Source organism: Limulus polyphemus, unplaced genomic scaffold, assembly GCF_000517525.1.
Source record: "Limulus polyphemus unplaced genomic scaffold, Limulus_polyphemus-2.1.2 Scaffold2911, whole genome shotgun sequence".
NCBI classification, from domain to species: Eukaryota; Metazoa; Arthropoda; class Merostomata; order Xiphosura; family Limulidae; genus Limulus; species Limulus polyphemus.
In genome coordinates, this window is record NW_013668521.1 from 41144 (window position 1) to 61962 (window position 20819).

Below are 20819 nucleotides of genomic sequence, written 5' to 3' on the forward strand. Positions count from 1 at the left end.
ACTACACACAGTAGAGAGATATCTTACTAATTTATTTATTTATTTATAAAGAATAGATAATAATAATATTATATATAATATATAAACACACACACACACACACACACACACACACACACACACACACTGCAACCTCACTGTACCTTACAAAATATTGGAAACTACACATTTATTGCTTACTGTGTAAGTATGGTAATCTAGGAAACATGATGTTCATAAGCACTTTCATACCTATAATTACTACTAAATCCTGACCACCCAAGTTTATTAGATCAGATACAACTTTGTAGAGACACATCATAAAGATTTCCTCTCAGTTTTATATAGTAGTTTAGACAATTCTTGTTGCAACTACTGTACTGTGTAAACAAGCCAATAAATACTTCCCCTGTGTTTTCAGAGTCGGGATTTGAATAGAATCTGTAAGGAACATCCATTTATCAACCACTATTCAAATACCTACCAAGTATATTGGATCGGCCCAGACTTTTTACAAAGCCATACCATATGCATTTTATAATACTTTGGACAATTCTTGTTGTAACCATTATGCTGTCAAGTTCATAAATCCTACCCCACTGTGCTTTCAAAGCAGAGGGAGTTCTGGGAACAAAAACTTATTTGATACTGATGATGTCAAAGTACTCAAAGTAGGGTAACACCTAAACAGGAACGGTGATTCATTGCTTTATGTTTATTCGGCAGGTTTCTACTTCAGCCGCTAACAATAGAATAAACATAGGAAACAGGTGTAAAAAGATTAGAAGAAACTATCAGGAGATTTACTTTGTACTGAAAAGGACAATCAGTACTATTCATTTTGTTTCTTCTAGTTTCTAAGCCATCTGCTAGCAATAAAATGACTACAGAAAATAAGTGTGAAAAGGTGAGAAGTGTAAACTCTGACCATAAGTACCTTGAAATTTTGTGATCAATACTATACATTTTATTTTGCATTTGCAACCTTTATTTTCATTATACTTTGATTACTTACCTACAACCTAGAGAATCAAGTACAATGTTACAGTAAAGAAAATAATAGATAAAATATAAAGCTTTACTGCAAATAAAAATGTTTGATATTTAATTATGAGGTTTTTTTATTTTTCATTTGTTTTCACTATTTATTATGATAAAAGTAACTAAAATGTATAAAATAGAAACTTATTAGGTAAGATAATGAAAGAAAAAGAAAAAAATATTCAATACGGTAATATGAGTTACATGTGTGTCATCCAATTTTCAAATGATGTTGGAGTGTTTTTTAGACAGACACATTTCAGTGGTCAATAAAAAAATTAATCAATACAAATAGATGTACACTTTTACAAGATTTGCACTATTTAGAATAAATATTTGTGGTTTCCTGTTATAATTTGCCGTTATTCTAAAACAATAAAAGGTCATTTAGATTTATTTCCTAATTTTTATGATGGTTACGGGGTCAGTCAAATCGACCAACACCATACAGAGTTAGCACTGATAAAATAACAGATTAAATATAGTTTTATTTAAAAAAATGTATGATGATAATCTAGAAGGATATAGAGATTATGCAAATGAAACTTGACAATTTTCAGATAAAGAAAAGTATTTTTAATCTTAAAATCAAAATTTCTTTGCATGTTAGATAGCCAACAATCTGAAAGAAAAAATTCACAGGTAAATCTTTAATAAAATATCTTAATACTAAATTTAAAAACCTGACATTTTGCATATGAAAGCCTTGTAATGTTTACTAATAATTTGCAAAATTTTGTAAAGGATATGCGTACATTATCAAAAATTGTAGTAAAATTACTCTCATTGATACTTTTATGGTTACGAGCTGCGTGGATTCCATCCAGCCTGTATTCGTGAGGTTAATATAATTTATAAGTAGAAGTTATTTAGATCTCATTAGTTTATACATAAACTCTGTGAATTTAGATCCATATTCAATGTATACTACAAGCCCTGGTACATAAAGCTCTACAGAAGAGATTTTCCCTTTTCAAGTTAAGTTTTGGAACCACAGAATTTTGACTCACTTTCAAGATTAGTCAGTTGTTTTTTTACTACCAATGTTACTAGATTTAGGCCTAGTAATGTCAGTTATAAATTTAGGTCTCATCAACAATGTTCACAGGGTACTGACAACAGCTGTTTCTGGATTGATGCTATAGCATTTTCTTTAACCTCAATTTTTCATGACACCTCATTTTCCAAGAAATAGTAATTGCATAAAGCTGTACTATCATTACTTCTATCAATATCTGTTTGACTTGGTCATACAACTTTGTTCCATTTTTTATGTAATTGTTTCACCACAACCATGCCAGAAATTAAATAAAGAGTAAACTTATTTTTTTATGATATATTACATCCAGCTAAAACACAAGAACCTGGCAAGTTTAGACATAGTAATAATAAAAAATATTCCAAAGTAAATTATGAATGATGTAAGCACTTGTAAATAGTATGATTAGGATGCATGCCAAGACTGGGTTTTTATATATGACTTCTCCTTTAGTTCAATTTCCAGGAACAGCCAAGCAAACAAGCTGCTTGCTCATTATGTAAAGATTAAACAAATTATTCTTTTCTTTACTAAAGCTTTTATTTAAAATGAAAATTTTATGGCATACACAAAAAATCAGATTTGTTTTTATGAGTATTTTTGCTAAAGCTTTGTCCATGAATTTACAAGGTCATTCTGACTCGCATCCTGACTAGTAGAGTGCAATGTGACTTGACTTTCATGTCAAGAATAAAAATTCTTTATCTTACAGTTTTCATTCATATAACTTCCAGAACTTCCTAAACAAATAAAGTTTTTTCTGTTTTTTTTTTATAAAACTTTGTGCTTTGTTACAGTAAACAAATTATCAAATTATACAACAGACAAGCAGCTTACATGCATATCTCACAAAGTTTTTTTTAGTTTAAGTTTTCTTATCTATACTAGCAAGTTTCTGATATTTACACTTAAGATACTTTTATAACAATAAATAAAAATTTATAAAATAAAAAATTATGCACTTACATATGGGCCTCATTTGTTTTTGTTGTTGAAGTATCGATAAAGGTTAACTTTAATTTTTATCTATTTTAAATATGCAGTTCAGAACATAAAATCATAATGAGCAGAGAATACAATGTCCTGTAATTATTATAATTCAACTGGCTTTCTAAATGAGATAAGAAGGCTTAAGTTAATTTCCTCGGCAGTTCAATCTGAACACGAAGACAAACTTTCAAACTGAAGATGAAAATGACAAAACTCTATACTAAAAACAATGCATCATTACAAATCAATTCATAGATTAAAACTTTGCCTTTCTATTAGTTCTAAATGATATAGCATAAAACATCAGCTACAATAACTGGCAATTTGTAAAAAAAAAGAGAATGTGACAGATGGATATGGCAAGTGAGTCTGATTTTCTAGTTTATGACTTTTTAAACAAATAATATTGCCTTAGTAACAGCCGTGTTGTAATAAGTAATTTACATGATATTCAATATTTTGGAGAGGGGTGGTACATAAATTAGAGAAGAGGAAAGACCAAGAGGACAAATTCATGATATGCATAATAGGGATTGAGAAATTTGATAATTTTTAAAAATATTTCTTTATCAAATTAAGAACTTAAAACTTATATATTATTGAATTTGAATTATAAACTATGTATTAATGTCAAGTTATTGGCATAAATTGATAATAAAATTAATTATATTTTGAATGTAACTGTGAAAGGTTGTGACATATACACTTCCATCCTACTGGCCTACATGGAGTTAAAAGTGTATCATTACTGCATGCTCATTTTCAGCTGATTTTATTTGAAAATATACAATAACAATTCTCTCATACTTACTTGGAACATATTCTTTCACTTCATGTTTTCCTTTTTCTGGGATTATTAATTGAGGCTCATCACCAAGACCTCCATTCTGGTGTTTCTTCTGTAGAGTTTTCTTTAGTAAAAACATCTAGTAAAACATTAAAATTGGGTAAGTAATTAAATATTTTAAAAACATATTTATTTCCAACTTCATTAAGTGTACATAATACTGCAACTAGTGCAATCCCCATTAAGTGCCATTTGAGTATCTGTATGTACACAAAATCATACTTAGGTAGCTTTTACCCTATATTGCAGTCTGGGCTACATATCTACTATTTTCTTGATTCGTCTAATTCCAGTTGCATACTTAACTTCAGAAAATTCTGTAACTAAAGAAAAATAACAGTTTCTTTTTTTCAAAATGCATTCAGTGAAAAATTTTTAATAAGCACAAACAAATTCCTCTTTAGCAACAAAACTGTCAGATCGTAATACAAATGTTTCATAAATAACTGTTACAGTGCACATTCATAGTTTGTTAAAAATAAGATTTCAGTGGCACAATGATCTTTCCAATGTCATATTATGAATACTACATTTGTTCATTTCTGTGGTAAATACATTACTGGAAACCTTATACAAAATATTGTGGATATCACTACTTCCTTTTAATTTCTCTATTACCCTAAAATACATGCTAACTATTTCACAATAAAAATGTAAAGTTCATAAGAAATTAAAGACAATGAAAAAGTAGTGGTATCTTTCCATAAGATAATATATCTAAAAATATCTCTGGGTTATTTCACCAAGAAATACTGAAACTTTACATTTTAAAAAGCTTTAGTTATAATTTCAAACATTTTAAAGTAAAATTAACAATATTTTTATTTTTTCATTTATGCTTCAATAATGACCTTTACCATCATTTCATTATAATACTTTGTAAGTATAACAATGTTTCACAAGTATTACAATACGATGTTTCTGTTGTTTGTCTATCATTACAATACCTCATGTAGATATTTCAAGTAACAAACCACTTCAAAATTCTTTCTTTGGTTAAATTAATCAACTGTTTCATTCACCATAATTCTAACTCTGCTGCGATTCTTTCAAACGAAAACTTAGCAACTTAGATACATGTGTAACTATGAACCTAGAACTAACTTAACATAAAATAGACATTCTTTTATTTACATTGCTGTTCATCAGTTTGGACAGTTGAAAGCTTATGGAATTCTTCTATCTGTTACATTTCTTCTATTAAACACTGTTAAATAAATTTTACATATTTAAAATTTCTTACCCCTAATTCAAAATATTATGAGTGATTCTCCTTTATAACTCAAACTATATTAAATATACATTAACTTACAGTGTAGTAGTAGTCATCCACATAGGGATTATCTGTATGCAGCTGCAACATTTGAATTTTAATCAGCCAATCTTTCTCTTTTTGTGTCATTAAATTAGCATAGCTATCCGATGAAGGGCCACTTGAGTTGTTCATTCTATTGTCTTGTTCATGGCGACGGTTGTAGAATCGAGGGTATTGTGGCCTGTTTTGCCAGCTAAAAGATAAATTACAAAAATTAACTATTTGAATTAACTGAAACATACAAATGCTTTACTAAAACGCTTAAAAGATTCATAAAAATAATTTCTCAGACCTATTTCCATACAAGTACTTTGAGAAAACATTCTCTTTGAAAATTGTAAATTATTTTTTATAGCAAGGTACTATTTGTTTAGTGTTAAGCATTAAGTTGCACAACAGGCCACTTAAGATATGCCCATCACAAAGACTGAATGTTAAATATTAATATCATAAACCCATAAGTTTACACCTGGGCCACTCGGAAGTGGCAAGGTAGCGTGTAAGACTGAATGCTTAAATTATATTGTTAAACCTACATATACATGCAAATTAATAAAAATACAAAGTTGCTTGTCATATTAACTAAATCCTAAAATAAAAAAATAATATTAAAATTTTTATAAGTCACGTTTTTAACATAAACCCAATCAACCTTGCATGGATCTTGCCTTTTAGTTAGAAGACAGTTTTGCTCTTATAAATTTTCCAAAACTTTAATAATTACTATCACCCAAATATTTTCTTTCACTATAAATGAAGCCACTCCAATAATATCCACATGAAAGATACTAATGCTAACTTTTGATCAAAGCAAGTTACCTGCATAGATCATAACTACGAATCAACTCATTGTTAATTATGATTACAGATCTGTTTCATGATTTTTATATTTATATGAAACCCTGAAAATTACAATACCACAGCCTTTTGTATTAATACAAGTTGGAAATAAACAGCAGTTTCAAAGCAGTTCAAGTGATGATGAAATTATTCATCCTTTTGTTGCTGTTACTTACATATTTACATCTCCACTGACTAAAAACTGAACACAGTATATGATTGATATCTATATTAAATTTCAGTAATATTTTTAAAAACTTGTTTCATATAAATGAATTAGATTTCTTCACACACACACACACACACAATAAACAAGAAAAATTAATAATATATACAATATACAAGCACACGCAAATATATGCATTAAACAAGCAAACATCAATACACACACACACACGCATATTAAACAAGCACAGAAATAATAAAAATGCATAAAAAACCTGATAAACACATAGTATAGGTGTACTTGTATTCCTCATGTGTACTGTGTAGGTTATGCATGCCAGTGAAACTATGCCAGAGCTCGTATTTAATTATGTGCACGATGGAGGTTAGTTGTTTCTTTTCTTTTTGTCCCCACTGTGTGCTATTACTGGCATATATTTGTTTTGCAAAATGATCACATTCAGTATTTGCAGCACACTTTGAATATCTGCAAGTGATAACTGAAATACTGTTCTTCAGTGTTTGAAATGTCAAACTATATATTTATGATATGTTAATCTTTGTTTTGAGTGAAAAATTTGATTAAATACAATTCTGCATAAACTCAATGTCTGCCTTGTCACATTACTAGATCAATATATAGTATGAGTAACCATCACAGTGACGCAAGAATTCTATACTTCACAATCATACAATTACAAGTTTTAATTCAATTAAGTCCATGACATATTAATGATAATTACAAACATACAAAAAAAAAGGCTTAACTCTGCCTAGTCTCTTGTACTACCCAAACCAAACAACATCAGAACCTGGATCTCTTAACATTTTAGAAATAGTCAAATTTTGCTTTCACATATTGCATTTTATTATATAATGAAACCACAAAAAAACTGGTTGCATTTATTTTTAACATTTTACTTATCTTTCTTTCTTTACAATTAGAAACAAACAGTTGAACATGTAAGTTATTTTCCTGTAGTTTAAAGAATTTAGTCAAACAAGATTTTTTAAAATGTCAAACACTTACTTGTTAAGTAGAGGATGTGGAATTTGTCTCGGATGTAACATGTGTCTTAAGCCTGGCTGAGGATGAATGCTGTAAACAATACACAAAAAATATGATTTGAAACTTATACCACAAAACAATCAGGTGCATTGCAAGTCTTCCAAAGAATACACTACAATAAACTATATACCACTTAATATACAACATGGTATTAAATAAATTATCCCACAATATCTACATACCACTGCAACACTCACATTGAGTATCTCCTTTACAAAACTCTACATTTAAGTTACTTTGCTAAGTACAAAGGCTTACAAAAGGAACCACAAGTAGCAAACATGCAAGCAGATGAAAAATAATTTAGAAGTTATTAAAGTACACAATTAGGAAAACATCACACAACAATTATACACTAGGAAAAAAAGTACAAAATTCAAAGAATTAAGAAATCAAAATACTTGGAAAGGTTAAACTGTTATCCCCAGGAAAACATTTGCCAGGGCAGTAGTGTATAAAAAAATATTTTACATCACTGATGATTTTTAAAACTTTCAATTTCAAGCTAATGAAACATTGAAAAAATGTTCAGTCAGACTTTTCAAAAATATTTTAGCAAAAAAGAATACAACACTTCTAACAAGTAGCTACAATTAACCTGCTCGGTACAAACAGTTCAAAGTGCACATCACAACTTTTTAAGAGTTACATTGAAAATTTAATTATACTACTCTATTATCATGGTATATGAATAAACTTGGTATAAAAATGTAGTAAATAAATCACATTTTTATATACATTTTAAGTTATTAATTTTATAGAGAAATATTTTAAAAAGTTATCAATCTCACCCTAGTATGAGAATTGCAACATTTGCTTTCTAGGTACACCCTCTTCCATAATTTATTTACCACCCCTCTGAGAATTATAAACTTAATATAAATTACTCATTATAATATTGTTATTACTCAGGCAAAACATAAATGTTAGTCTTCAGTTTTATTTGGTTACAGAGCCTTATAAATAGAAAATCAGATCTCTCTTGCCATGCCTACCTGTCACATCCTAGCTTTCACAAATTACTATTTGTTCTCTCTGACATTTAATACTATATTATTTATAACCAATAGAATGCCAAAGTTATAATCTATCAAATGACTTATAATATTATGTTATATTCTGCACAGTGAATTGTCTACCTTGCTTCTTTAACATCCTATAATTGAACACTTTTTATTATACAGTATATATTGTCTCCTAACACACTGAAAATTATATAAAATACTGGAAGTACATTAAATACTATAAAATGTCACTAAATTATGAGTGGAAGATTTTCCTTTTAAAATAATTAAGTAATATTGCAATCTTAAAAGAAATGCTGCAATTCCAATCAATGAAAATTTAAATAAATAATAATATAATACCTTGGTGAACAAGCTCCAAACACAGGTGGTGTTCTAACTCCCAAATGATTTATAGGTATATGATCTGCAAAAAACAAAACAATGAACTTCAACATACTCAAAATATTTATGCAGCTCTCCAGAAGGATACAGCATACATGCTAATTTCTTAAGAAATTAAAAACAACATTCTTAAGTTCTAAGTGGGTAAATAAAATTGATTTGGCATAACTATATTCCTTATAGGTATCCAAGGCTAGGTAAAATGAAGTCCATGGTTTTAAAACAGTCAACTACATCACACTGGCTAATTTCTTCATACTGGCTAAATTCTTTACACACAGAGTACAAAAATTGTCATCACTGGCACCTTTTCTTTATGTGACTTTGACCAAAGTGGCATCAAAGATTTAAAATGGAGGAAGAACTAAAATTTTAGTCTGAAACCAGTTATGTAAGGAATAAAAAGACAAAATTTAAACCTAATAGAAATAGGCGATATGTGTTGCGTATGACGGATTTGCGATATATTTATTTTAATGTTAACATTTATTTCAAATAACTTTATATTTGAGGGTGTGTTACGTATGGCAAAACTCCCACCAATTCTCAAAGATTATAGAACATTTGTGAACACAGGAGTCAACAACACCATTTCCATATCCAGTTAAATATAGCACCTATAAAATAGCATCATGCCAAAAAGGCAACAGAGAACAGACAAGTCTACTATGAAACTGTGATTTTGCTAACCCCTATCAACTGGAAAATATACAACATTTGACCAGGAACAGTTATAAATTTCGAACATCAGCGAATTCCCATCAAACGTTACTATCTCTCCAAGAATATTACTAATTTCTCATCGGGCATTAGTGATTTTGTGAAAATATCTTACTTCAATGGTCCAACAATTCAGTGCCTGACAAAGCTAGCTAGCTTCCTGGCAAATTATATACACGTACAACTCGCTGGATATCAAAGAGACTCTGAACTAGGAAGTCGGTTTTAGGCTATTTGTAAGTTAGTGAAATTTACATCTATAAAAATTTGTTTGTAATAATTAATCACAATAGTTGCTATTGTAAATTATAGTTTTGTATGTATGTGTGTGTGTACAAACGTATTTGTGTCAAAACGGTGTGAATCAATCTTGTTGGCAAATAGCGTAAATTAAATAAAATACCGGCATATTTCTAAACCTAAATCCAAGTTACATCTCAACTATTAAAAGTTAACTTATTTAATGTGGCCTCGGATTATTTCAAATTCTCAATACATAACAATGCTCACCAAGTCTTATCAAAATCTGACATGTTTTGACTGAGTCAGAGCAAAAATAGTGTGTCCCCATGTTAACATATAGGGATTGTTTTGTGACTATGACCCTCCAAAAACTAATCACTTCTCAGTTGGGTCATAGTCCAAATTTACACCAACTTTCATCCAAAAACATTCAGCCATTTGAGAAATCTTGCTGACAAACACACACACACACACAGGTGAAAATATAACCTCCATCACAAAAACTAAAGAATCTCACATCTTAGGTATTTACAGCTCCCAATTATGTCTCAACTTTGGTTCCATATTTATTTTTAAGGAAAACAGTAGCTAGCTAGTTACCAATAATCATTTTTTTAATCCCTCTGTTAATTTATTTTAATCCAATTTCAAAAGGAATGTGCCAGAGAAATAGCACTATTTTGGCCATCACCTAGTAATAAATAACCTCAGTGCCTCCACTTGACAGGTTTGACTTTAGTAGCTTCAAACAAAGTTCCCATATTCCACTACTTAAATCTATGATTTACTTTACACACACAATAGGTTCATCCCAATTTTCTTGTTTTCCAGATATTTAGCAAACAGAATACAGTCAGTGCTCATTCAAAAGTATCAAAAGAAGATACAGGTGAAATTCACAGGATACTTTATTCATAATTAAACTTTAATGTAACTTAGAGAATTTCTCTAGGATGTGCTTAGTTTCATGTTCCCTCACTAATGAAACACATAAGGCTAAACTATTCTGCTTAAGAAATTAATGTATAACAAAAATTAATTAAAATAATTTTGAATGATGTATTCAGTTTTTCTGTACAAATATTTTCAACAATATGCTTTAAATCACTTGAGTCTAAAACAGTGTTAACACAGATGGCAAGCAAATATAAAAACTAAATTTTACGACATAGTTCCATATTTTTGCTATTATCAATTGTTTTAGATATAAAAGAAAAAAGTAAAATGATTCTAAAAAATAGTGCATCAGTCAATTACTGCTAATTAAAACATCCAATTCAAGTAAAAAGTTACTTTTTTCCAACATTTAAAAATGTCTGAAATACATATAACTTTTCTTTAACTCTCTCCGAAATTTCTAAAGACAATTTTCCAAAACAAATAAGTTACTCCAAGAATTTTATGGTTATCTTGTAAATGGAATTATCTTGGACAGGACAGGAAAAGTCTAATTCTATGGTTAGATGAAGCTATTTATCCCAAACTTATCATATGATAAAAAACAAAACAATTATTTTCACAATCTTTCAATGTCATAGTTATATTTTATGCACAATGGTTTTAACAATTTACTGTAAATGAACAAACAAATAAATGGTTTTCCATATCACTGTAAGAGAGATTTTTTTTTACAAAATATTTTTCACCCTTTGAAAGAAAAAGCTTGTATTTAACATCATAATGCAAGTATTTCAGAGTTCAAAAAATGTTCTGTAATACCATTATGATATGCAGGCATATCATATGTTATCTAATTGCTTTAGCTAAATTGGAAATTTAAAATTTTTTCATTTATTTGGTTTCAGAAAGTCAAAGATTACCTTATTCTAGTTGCTTTTTTCTTCACAGTAGCTACTGTCTATTCTGCCCAAGAGAATATTGCAGGAACATGTATCATCCAAAAAGGATTATCACTGTAATACCCTCTGCTATCAAATGAGCAAAGAAACCAAACTAACCCATTTAATTCTGATGCACTTTGACCCTGTTCTACTGTGAGATTATCATGTAAAGACTTACTTAACCCGATGACCACCGGCTATAACTTTCTGAGTAGTCAATGCAAGTCTTGCTATATTTCATCCCAACAATAAAACTAATTGTTTGAAACTTCATAAGAACTTTTTATAAAAGCATGGAGTCTTGTATATTACTTGAAACCAGAAGGGGAGAGTACATGATTATTAAAAAAATTAAAAATAGATAAAATTTGAATTTTATGGACAATAAAATTTTTTGGATGGATTTTAAAATAATGGACTAAAACAGAAAAAGTAATAAGTTCAAATCTGGAACAAATATAAATATTGTAATCATTTCTTATAAATACCATTTCCTCATGTAATATTCCAAGATATTAAAGATCATAAGGCAAAAAATAACTAAACTTATCAAAAGTAACAGGCTTTATGTTTCTTAAACTAAAATATAATATTTCTAAGTAAACCTAAAGAATAAATGAATATTTTTTTATTTTTAACTAGGATTTCATGTTTATATATGTACATAAAAACATTTTAATTTTGTTTCATAAATGTATTTTTATTTCAAGTTTTATGTTTTATTGCAGCCATACTTTTGTTTATTGTGCTGAAAAAAACCATGAGGTTAGCAGCGTGAACTTTGTACATTTGCTGTAAACTATCATGTCTGTTGGTGGTCACTCTCGTTCAGTCCAGCATTTCAACATTACTGTACATATGATAGTAAGAAAGCTTTTTGGTACTTGAATGTCATTTCTTTGAACCTTCAAACTAGTTTATTTCAATATTTGTCCTTGTATGTTGTTTCACTATACAGACAAAACTAATTGCCACTACTAGTGAATGTACAGGTAGTTCGAATAACACCGTCTGACCCTAGTTACATGATACATCCTGTAACAGGAGATTACCAAATGATACCATAAATTACAAAGAAAATTACTTAAAGCACTTAAAAGATTAGTCCTGGTCACATTCCTCTCATTATAGGCAAAATTTATGTTGGAATTAGAAACTTAAGCTCTTCAGTGTATTGACACCCCAAGTGTGAGAATGTCATAGCTTCCCCTGTATTATTGAGACTAATGTGTTCAGTATGTTCACAACCAACATATGGGTTTTATTGTTGTCACTTGCACACTGAGTTTTAAACCATTTTCAAAATATCAGAATAAACTTTTTATATATCAGTTACTGGTTTAATTATAAAACAACAACAAAAAATATATAAAAAACATGGTGATTGTTCAATCTATTATTCAAACTTATTCTTGTAGTTTGTTATGCTCCAATAGAAGACTCAAGTGAAGTGTAAAATAACCATTTCTATCTTGAACTGCGGCATGTACTTAATGGAATTCCAGAAAGATATTAAAGTATTAACTGTGGATGTGAATGCTAAGGTAAGTGTTGTTCTTAGCAGTTTCAAAATGAGGGCACAGAATGACAATAGACTCAGATTTGTGGAATGCTGTGAAAGAAATGGTTTGGTAATTAATGGTACATTGTTTTCACATTGAGAAATTCACAAAGAAACATAGAGAAGCCCTGATGTTTTAACTGTAAATCAAATAGACCACATAGCCATATCCTGCAGGCATCAATCTTTCCCTGCATAATGTCAGGTCATTTAGAAGTACAGACATGGGAAATACTAATCAAATATTTGGTTGTTGGAAAGATAATAACAACACTGTGCAAAAAAAACAAAATGCCTATACCTTTTGATTTTGTTAAGCTAAAAATCCACAAGTTGCTTTTCAGCTATTTACAAAATAGATTTCAGATACTAAATATCACAGGTGATGAACAGGGAGTTTAAAAATGGACAGAATTTAAGGAAACCTATGTAACTGCTGCAAGAGAAATCTTTGGTTATCATTGAAAGCCAAGCGAAGAACTTCTGATGATTCATGGAAATTAATAGATAAAAAAAAGCAACTGAAGATCAAGATGGAAAGTTGCAAAGATATAGTTAGAAAGAACTTTATTAAAGATCTGCATAAAGGAAAGGCAAGCAAAGTTCAAAGAACAATTACACAAGACAAACGTAGATATTATCAGCAGAAAGCAAAAGAGGAAGCAGTCAACAGAGGAGATCAAAGAATGGTCTATAAGTTAATCAAACAACTAGGAGAAAATAAATTCCCATTATGTAATTAAGAATGAGCATGGCAATTAAATTATAAAGAACAAAGACAAATTAAAAAGGTGAAAATCATAATTTCAAGTTATATTGAATGAAGATGATCCTGTGTACCTAAATGATTTTCATCTGAAAGAATTACAGGAAGAACTACCTATCCATATAACATCCATAGGCAGAAAACAAGTCATCGAGGGAGTTAATAGACTTAAGAATAATAAATGTCCAGAAAATGATATAATAACTGTATAAATGTTGAAAACATCAGGAGAAGAGATCAGATTAGCAAGATTCAATAATCTGATTAAGTAAGTCTGGGAATTGGAAAGCTATCCCATTGACTGAAAAAAAAAATCATTGTCAAAATACATTAAAAAGGAGATTTGTTGTTGGGCAGTAACTGGAGAGGATTACCTATCTATCTGTCCCAGAAATTGTTTACAGTATGATTCTGATGAAAAGAATGAAAGATGCCATAGAAGCTTTCTTGAGAGAGGAGGAGACATGCTGGTTTCAGAGCTAGTAGAGGATGTGCTGACCAGATCTTTGTTCTGAGAAATATCAACGAGCAACAAGAGGAATGGCAAAAACCCCAAGAGTTGCATTTTACTGATTTCTAAAAAAGTCTTTGATTCTGTACATAGGCAATCAATATGGTGTATAACTTGACATTATGCATCCCCCAAAAAGTTAAAAGTGTGCTCTATGAGGGATGTGAAAAATATGCGAGGGTCATCCAAGGTGACATTCTATCACCTCTCTTGCTCAGTATTATTAAGGACTGGGCTGTGAAGAAAACTGATCATACAAATGGTGGTACTTAATGGTTAAATAACACTTTTGAAAGACTTAGAATATGCTGATGTATGGTGTATCATAACACACAATCGCTAGAATGACTGAAGCACTGGCACATGAAGCTCAGAAGGTTGGTTTAGCTATTAATACTGGTAAGTCAAAGATTATAAGTTAAAAACAAATGATCTGGATAGATTCAGAGTAAATGAAGAGATAATTATAGATGTGGAAACCTTTACATGTCTTTATAGTACAGTTAATGCTGATTGAGATATATGTAAGGAAATAAAGACAAGACTGGGAAAAGCAAAAGTTGTATTTGGAAAATTGAATAGAATACAGAATAATAAAGGTTTATCTATTAAGATGAATCTTAAGTTGTTTAATAGCTTGGTTCTTTCAGTTTTGTGTATGGTTGAGACATTGCAACTTAGTCTACATTGAGAAGTTTTGAAAGTAATTGTTTAAGAAAGGTAATGAAGATCAGATGGTTTGATCATACAAGTGAAGAACTATTAAGAGAGAGAAGTGGACAACAATCAATCATAGAAAAGCTCAGGTTGTAAAGATGGAGATACTATAGGCACGTTCTAAGACTGAAGAAGAATAAACCGCCAGGACAAGCAATGGGCTGGAGGCCAACTGGAAAAAGGTGCATAGAACAATAGATAGGGATATAAGAAGTAAAGACTTGGTCAAAATAGAGGTTGAAGAATGGGCAGAAGACTGAATGCAGTGAAAAGTCTTCATAGCTGCCCTATGGACCACTTGAGGTCTGGAATGGACTGATGATGATGAGTGGTCTCAGAAATTTTTCTCTTTTAAATTCAAATATGAAATTTAGAATATAAAATATTACCAATAATATAAAATAGTATGTCCTGAAGCTAAAATAATTCATCTGGCTTTCTAACTAAGCTAAAAATTAGTTACATACTTCACATATCTGGTCAAGCAGATTTTCAGCACTTGCACATACAGAAAAGGAAACTAAAGTTTTTGAAACTGGTTATTCCACTAGTTGCTAGCCCCTGTCCCATTCAGTAAATTGATATTTTTTTTATTGCTACTAATTAGAAATAACCCAACAGGAACTGTCCTAAAGCATTATTGATATTTTTGAAAGACAGGATATTCTTGAGGAACATGGCATGTGGGTTTGACTTTCTGGTTTATGTTTCCATAAAACAAGATGCATAAAGGTTATAAAATTACATTTTAGCTCAGAGATACCTAATTTAACTGTGTAATTCATGATAAACTTAAAAAATAATATGGGGATTGAAATAAATCTAAAATGGGCATATCAAGGTGAACAAAAGACATGTGATAAAGAAAAGTGAAGAAATATGTTCTTTTGAAATTAATAAACTAAAACTTATATAATATTAAAACTTGAATCATAAACTACATTTTAATGACATGTTTACTGATATACACTGAAAATAAATTTGTCTACATTTAAATCTACCTCTATAAAAAGATTGTGACCTGTCCTAGAAGAATTAATAATTATTTCCCTTATACAGTAACTAGCAACCCACAAACTGTAGCTTACCAAGTCCAGTGGTTAACATAACAGGAGAAGACCGGCCAGCTACTGGGATGACTGAAACTGGTGGACTGTTGACCATATGTGAACCAAGGAGGTGATACGGAGTTCCCTGTTAAGGGTTTGAAATTATTAACACAATAAAAACAGCCTTAGATAAAATACATAAAAATTCTAAGTAACAGTAATGCTCTAATGTTTATCTGCATGTGGTCAAACACTCACTGAACGACAGTTTGCTTCAGAATTTTGTGCAAACCTATACGAGGGTTAATGACACACAGCCACTCCTAAAGTGATATACTTAATAGAATGCAGCTAATTCACAACATCATCACTAATTACTGGGCTACTTCTGTCTGATTTAACAATCATTCTTGTACCATATCCATATCCCAAAGTGATGAACACATTAATTTTCAGCAAAAGATTACACAATGATTCCTCAGATTCACAGTTTGGGCACTAGCCGCTACACAACATCCAGCCTGAATGATACTGATTTGTGACATTACAAATGAGCTAGACAATAGGGACTTGTTCTCACAGAATATTTAGTATTTCATATTTTATTTATTTGAATGGTGGCATCCATTACAATTTCAATTGATTCAGATAGAGAATAATTTTATTATTTCATACCTGTGTAATTTAAACACTTAACTAAGCTGAATTTCCACAGAAAAGATGTGTTCAAATGTTATATAGTGCTCATCATTTTTATGTTGGATTATTCAAATGTATATCAGCTTTTTCAAGAACTAAAATGTTATTGGTTTATGTTTTAAAGCAATAATCTAGCCAATTAATTGGTTTCAGTGTCATTAGTAATTTGGTTTGGTGCATTCATTTTAGAAGGTACACAAAATACAAGGTGTGAAATTTTGTGTTAACTACTGCCAACAGTTTAAACTACAGCATATTAATCCATGATATGGCTAGGAAATTGCCAGTTTTTATAGTAACTTTCCCATGATAGTGGATGTGGGAACAGTTATTCTGTTGATACCTTATAAATTATTTTACACTACCAAAAATGAGCTCATAGAAAAGACAACAAAAACCATGTCAAAGTCCCAATATAAATATTGAAATAATGGTTACCATACTTTACAATAAGGTTTTATTTGACAGATTTCTTTGTCATCCATCATCATAACTTAATCAAAACTGGCTGTACACTCACAAGTGAAATACTAGTGTGATTTAACATTTGTAGCCATACGTTTTACTACTGTTGAATAAATGTAGAATTTGAAGGAAGTTGTTTGAACTTCAAGTTAATAAAATTTAAAGAAAACATGCAGAAGTTTGGTCAAATTTATACAGTGGACCAGCCACCAGTTATCACCAAAAAGTTTATGCAATAACTTTCTTTTTTTAAAAAAAGCCATATAATATGTTCCTCATTGGTAAACAAACAAAATTCTTATGTGTTATTAACTCATTTTGAAAAACATTTTGAACAAGTCAATAAAAGTAAAATGTAGCAAAAAAAAAAAACCAACTCTAAAGAAATTTGCTATGAACGATATGTATTTGATTATTGTAGGTTGAACATCCATAATGAGACAACGCAGAAGATAAACTCAAGAATAAATATCAATAGACTAAATACATTGATATGAATATAATATATTAACTATATATATATATATTTTTGCTACAATAAACACTGCAAGTTAATGTAAAGGACTGGAAAAAATTGAGTACAATGGATATTATTATTTAAACACATGGGAGGTGGGAGAGCCATAGGGCCTACAACTACGGTAGTTGTTATGCATGCATAAAAATGTGCAGAATAAATTGTTGTTAAAAATACTGTAGGTGCTGCTTCAAGGTGACCTAGATACACAGGAAATTTTATATCAACAGACTAGGATATTACAAGCAGCATTGTGAAACATATCTTCAAGGTCGTGTCTCTCACAATATTGAAAATTGTTTTTTTTTTTACTGAAGTATAAATCTCGCATTAAAAATAGGCCTAAAAATGATTATAAAAATCAAGTTAACTGCAGATATTTTTTCCCCATTTTCCTCTGAACTTGTCTGTTGCAGATCAAAATCAGATGTGTAAAAATAGCTGCAATTCCAGAAATGTTAAAGTAAGAGCAATATGGGGAGAAAACATGGCAATTAACTTGACTTTTATAATACTTTTTAAATCTACTAATTTCCACAAGTTTGCCAGCTTTTGGCATTTAAACTGTAATTTTGACATATCACACAGCATATATAAATTGTGTTTCATACTGTTCTGATCTGAACAAAAAAGTTCTTAGGCAACAAATTGAGGAAAACAAAAAAGGATAAATCTGAAATGCTATTTTTCCACACCACTAATTTTGAGTCACAATGGGACAAATTAAGAGTTATGTGGAGAAAAAGAAACACCAGCAGTTAACTTGATTTTTATAGCAATTTTTGTGCCTATTGGTGTCCAAAAATTTGCCATTTAAACTGGAGCTAGTTAAATCTAGTTATTTTATTTTTATCTTTACCTGGGGTGGAGTACCAATAGGAGGCTGAGACATAAAACCTTGACTGTGAGAGGCCATTGGCACTGGAACTGACCCAGATAGGGCAGACACAGGAGAAGACCTTTTAGCTCTGGAACTTTCTTGCAAATGCCTTTCAACTTCCTGTACTGACTGTGCACGTGGTTTTAAAAGGATATCTTTTTCTACATCATCTAAAGTTCTTATTTTGTTGCTCAAGGGGAGTTGTGGGCTAGATGTTTTCCACTGTTGATCTCTTCTCAATTCATGGTAATTTTTCTCATCTTGATGGGCTTTATGAGTGAGAGGCGACCTCCAGTGGCCTCCAGATTGAGAAGGTGGTGAAATAAAGTGATTGGTTAGTGGAGATGATGAATGCATACCTAAAACTTGTTTCTCTAACTGCTCTGCCCTAACAGCCCCAAATGACATAGACTCTCTTACAGCAGGATGAGATGAATCCTGGAGCAAATCTTGTTCAGTAGGCTGAGACAACTCTTGGAGCAAATCCTGTTCAATTTCATTCACTGTACGCACATTTGGAAGCAACCTTGGAGATGAAGTGGAGAAACTGGTACTTATTAAATGTGAAACTCCTGAAAATGAGTTCTGAAAAAAAATGTAAAAAGAAATACTCAGATAAATTTCAAGAATTACAACTTGTTAGCATTGAGCTTACATTATTCTCATATTTAAGTTAAAAGTTTGTTCTTTAATAGATGCATTGTTAAAATACCTTTTTGAATCTATCTTGTAAAATAAATCAAATTCTTAATTATTGAAATTTTTAACCTGTAAAAAGCCAGTCTAAAAGTCAAACTTTGATCTTAAAAGTGTAAAGGAGAACTGTTTCAAGTATAAAAATTTATAATTTATGTTCAATCATAATTTTGAAAAAATAAATTCTCGTTCCTAATCAGTTTCAGAAATATACTAACATGACACCACCACATCTCATTAATATTCCACTAGTTTAGTATTATTACATTAAAAAAGTAAGTTTTAAGCATTGAAATATTCATTGAAAATAAAAATATTCCAATTAATGTGAGAAGTATGTCCATCAAAATCACAAATGCTATGCCTAATATACCACAAACAACCAAGTCAGCTAGTAAACTATCCTTAATATTTCCTACAATAACTGTCCTGAACACAAGTGATTTGTTTGAAAGTTTACAAGTCTTCAGTTTCACAATTTTTGTTTTCTTCACACAGAATATGTCTTCAGTCATTCTTACTAAAAAAGAAAAAGAAATAGAGTATATGTTTATCCACAGGTATATAATTTTGTTTTGAAAATGCAGATTTTAAATAAAATAAATTAACTCTGGAAAAACACAAACCTCAAGAAAACTGAACTTTAACATATTTTGAAAAAATTGTAAGTACTTTTACCCACCAAAAACACTAATAACATGTTCAACACAGAAAACAAAGTAACTTAAAACATAGGCACTTAAGACTATAGATCAACAGCCTAACAATTGAGTCTCTCTAAATTTCTTTAATAAAACACCTTATGAAACCATAAGCACAAGCATAAATTCTGATTTTCTATAGATTAACCCTTTCCATATAGCTCATGGTCATAGTGCATCTTATCTTATTTTGTAGACTTACATTCAAAATTTTATTAAACTACTATTTTATGAATGTCTATAATTTCTTACTTCAAAAGTAAATATTTTAAAAATTGCTAAATATTGATTTTGTGGTTGTCACATGGTACATCCATCTTCTGCATTTGTTCAGATTGTATCGTGGGCATCATAAAATGTAGTCTACAGTTCTTAATGAATTAAAATAAAAATTACCAATACAGACAAGCTAGAATAAAAAAATAAGAACTTCCTACCTTTTCTCCTTGCTGAGATATCAATACATTTAGCAAACCCACTAAAGTTAGTCTGCCTATCTCTTTCTCTTTCGAAAATATTTGTTCACCTATGCTCTCATGTTTATAACTAATAAAAAGTACTCATTTTAGATGAAGTTATTCTGTCAGTCTTCCTAAAGTATTTACATGGGTAAAGATGTTATTACTGTTGCACGGTGAATCACAGTGAAATTTTGTGGTATTGGTATAGTAATTTATACTTCATAACATCATAAGTAATAAAGATTATATATTATAATATATATATATATATATATATATATATATATATATACTACGT

At 30.0% G+C, this 20819-nt stretch overlaps 1 protein-coding gene across 1 annotated transcript in view; it reads right to left on the reverse strand.

The window, feature by feature from the left end:
- The window catches only part of LOC106468195 (protein PAT1 homolog 1-like), a 127380-nt gene that overhangs the window by 37235 nt on the left and 69326 nt on the right, over nt 1-20819 (reverse strand). The window contains exons 8-13 of the mRNA XM_013928608.2: nt 18643-19248; nt 16128-16247; nt 8653-8768; nt 7247-7315; nt 5209-5404; nt 3861-3975 (exon numbers count right to left, since the gene is read on the reverse strand). Of these exons, the coding sequence (XP_013784062.1) occupies nt 3861-3975; nt 5209-5404; nt 7247-7315; nt 8653-8768; nt 16128-16247; nt 18643-19248 (1222 nt within the window). The remainder of the gene's footprint in view (nt 1-3860; nt 3976-5208; nt 5405-7246; nt 7316-8652; nt 8769-16127; nt 16248-18642; nt 19249-20819) is intronic.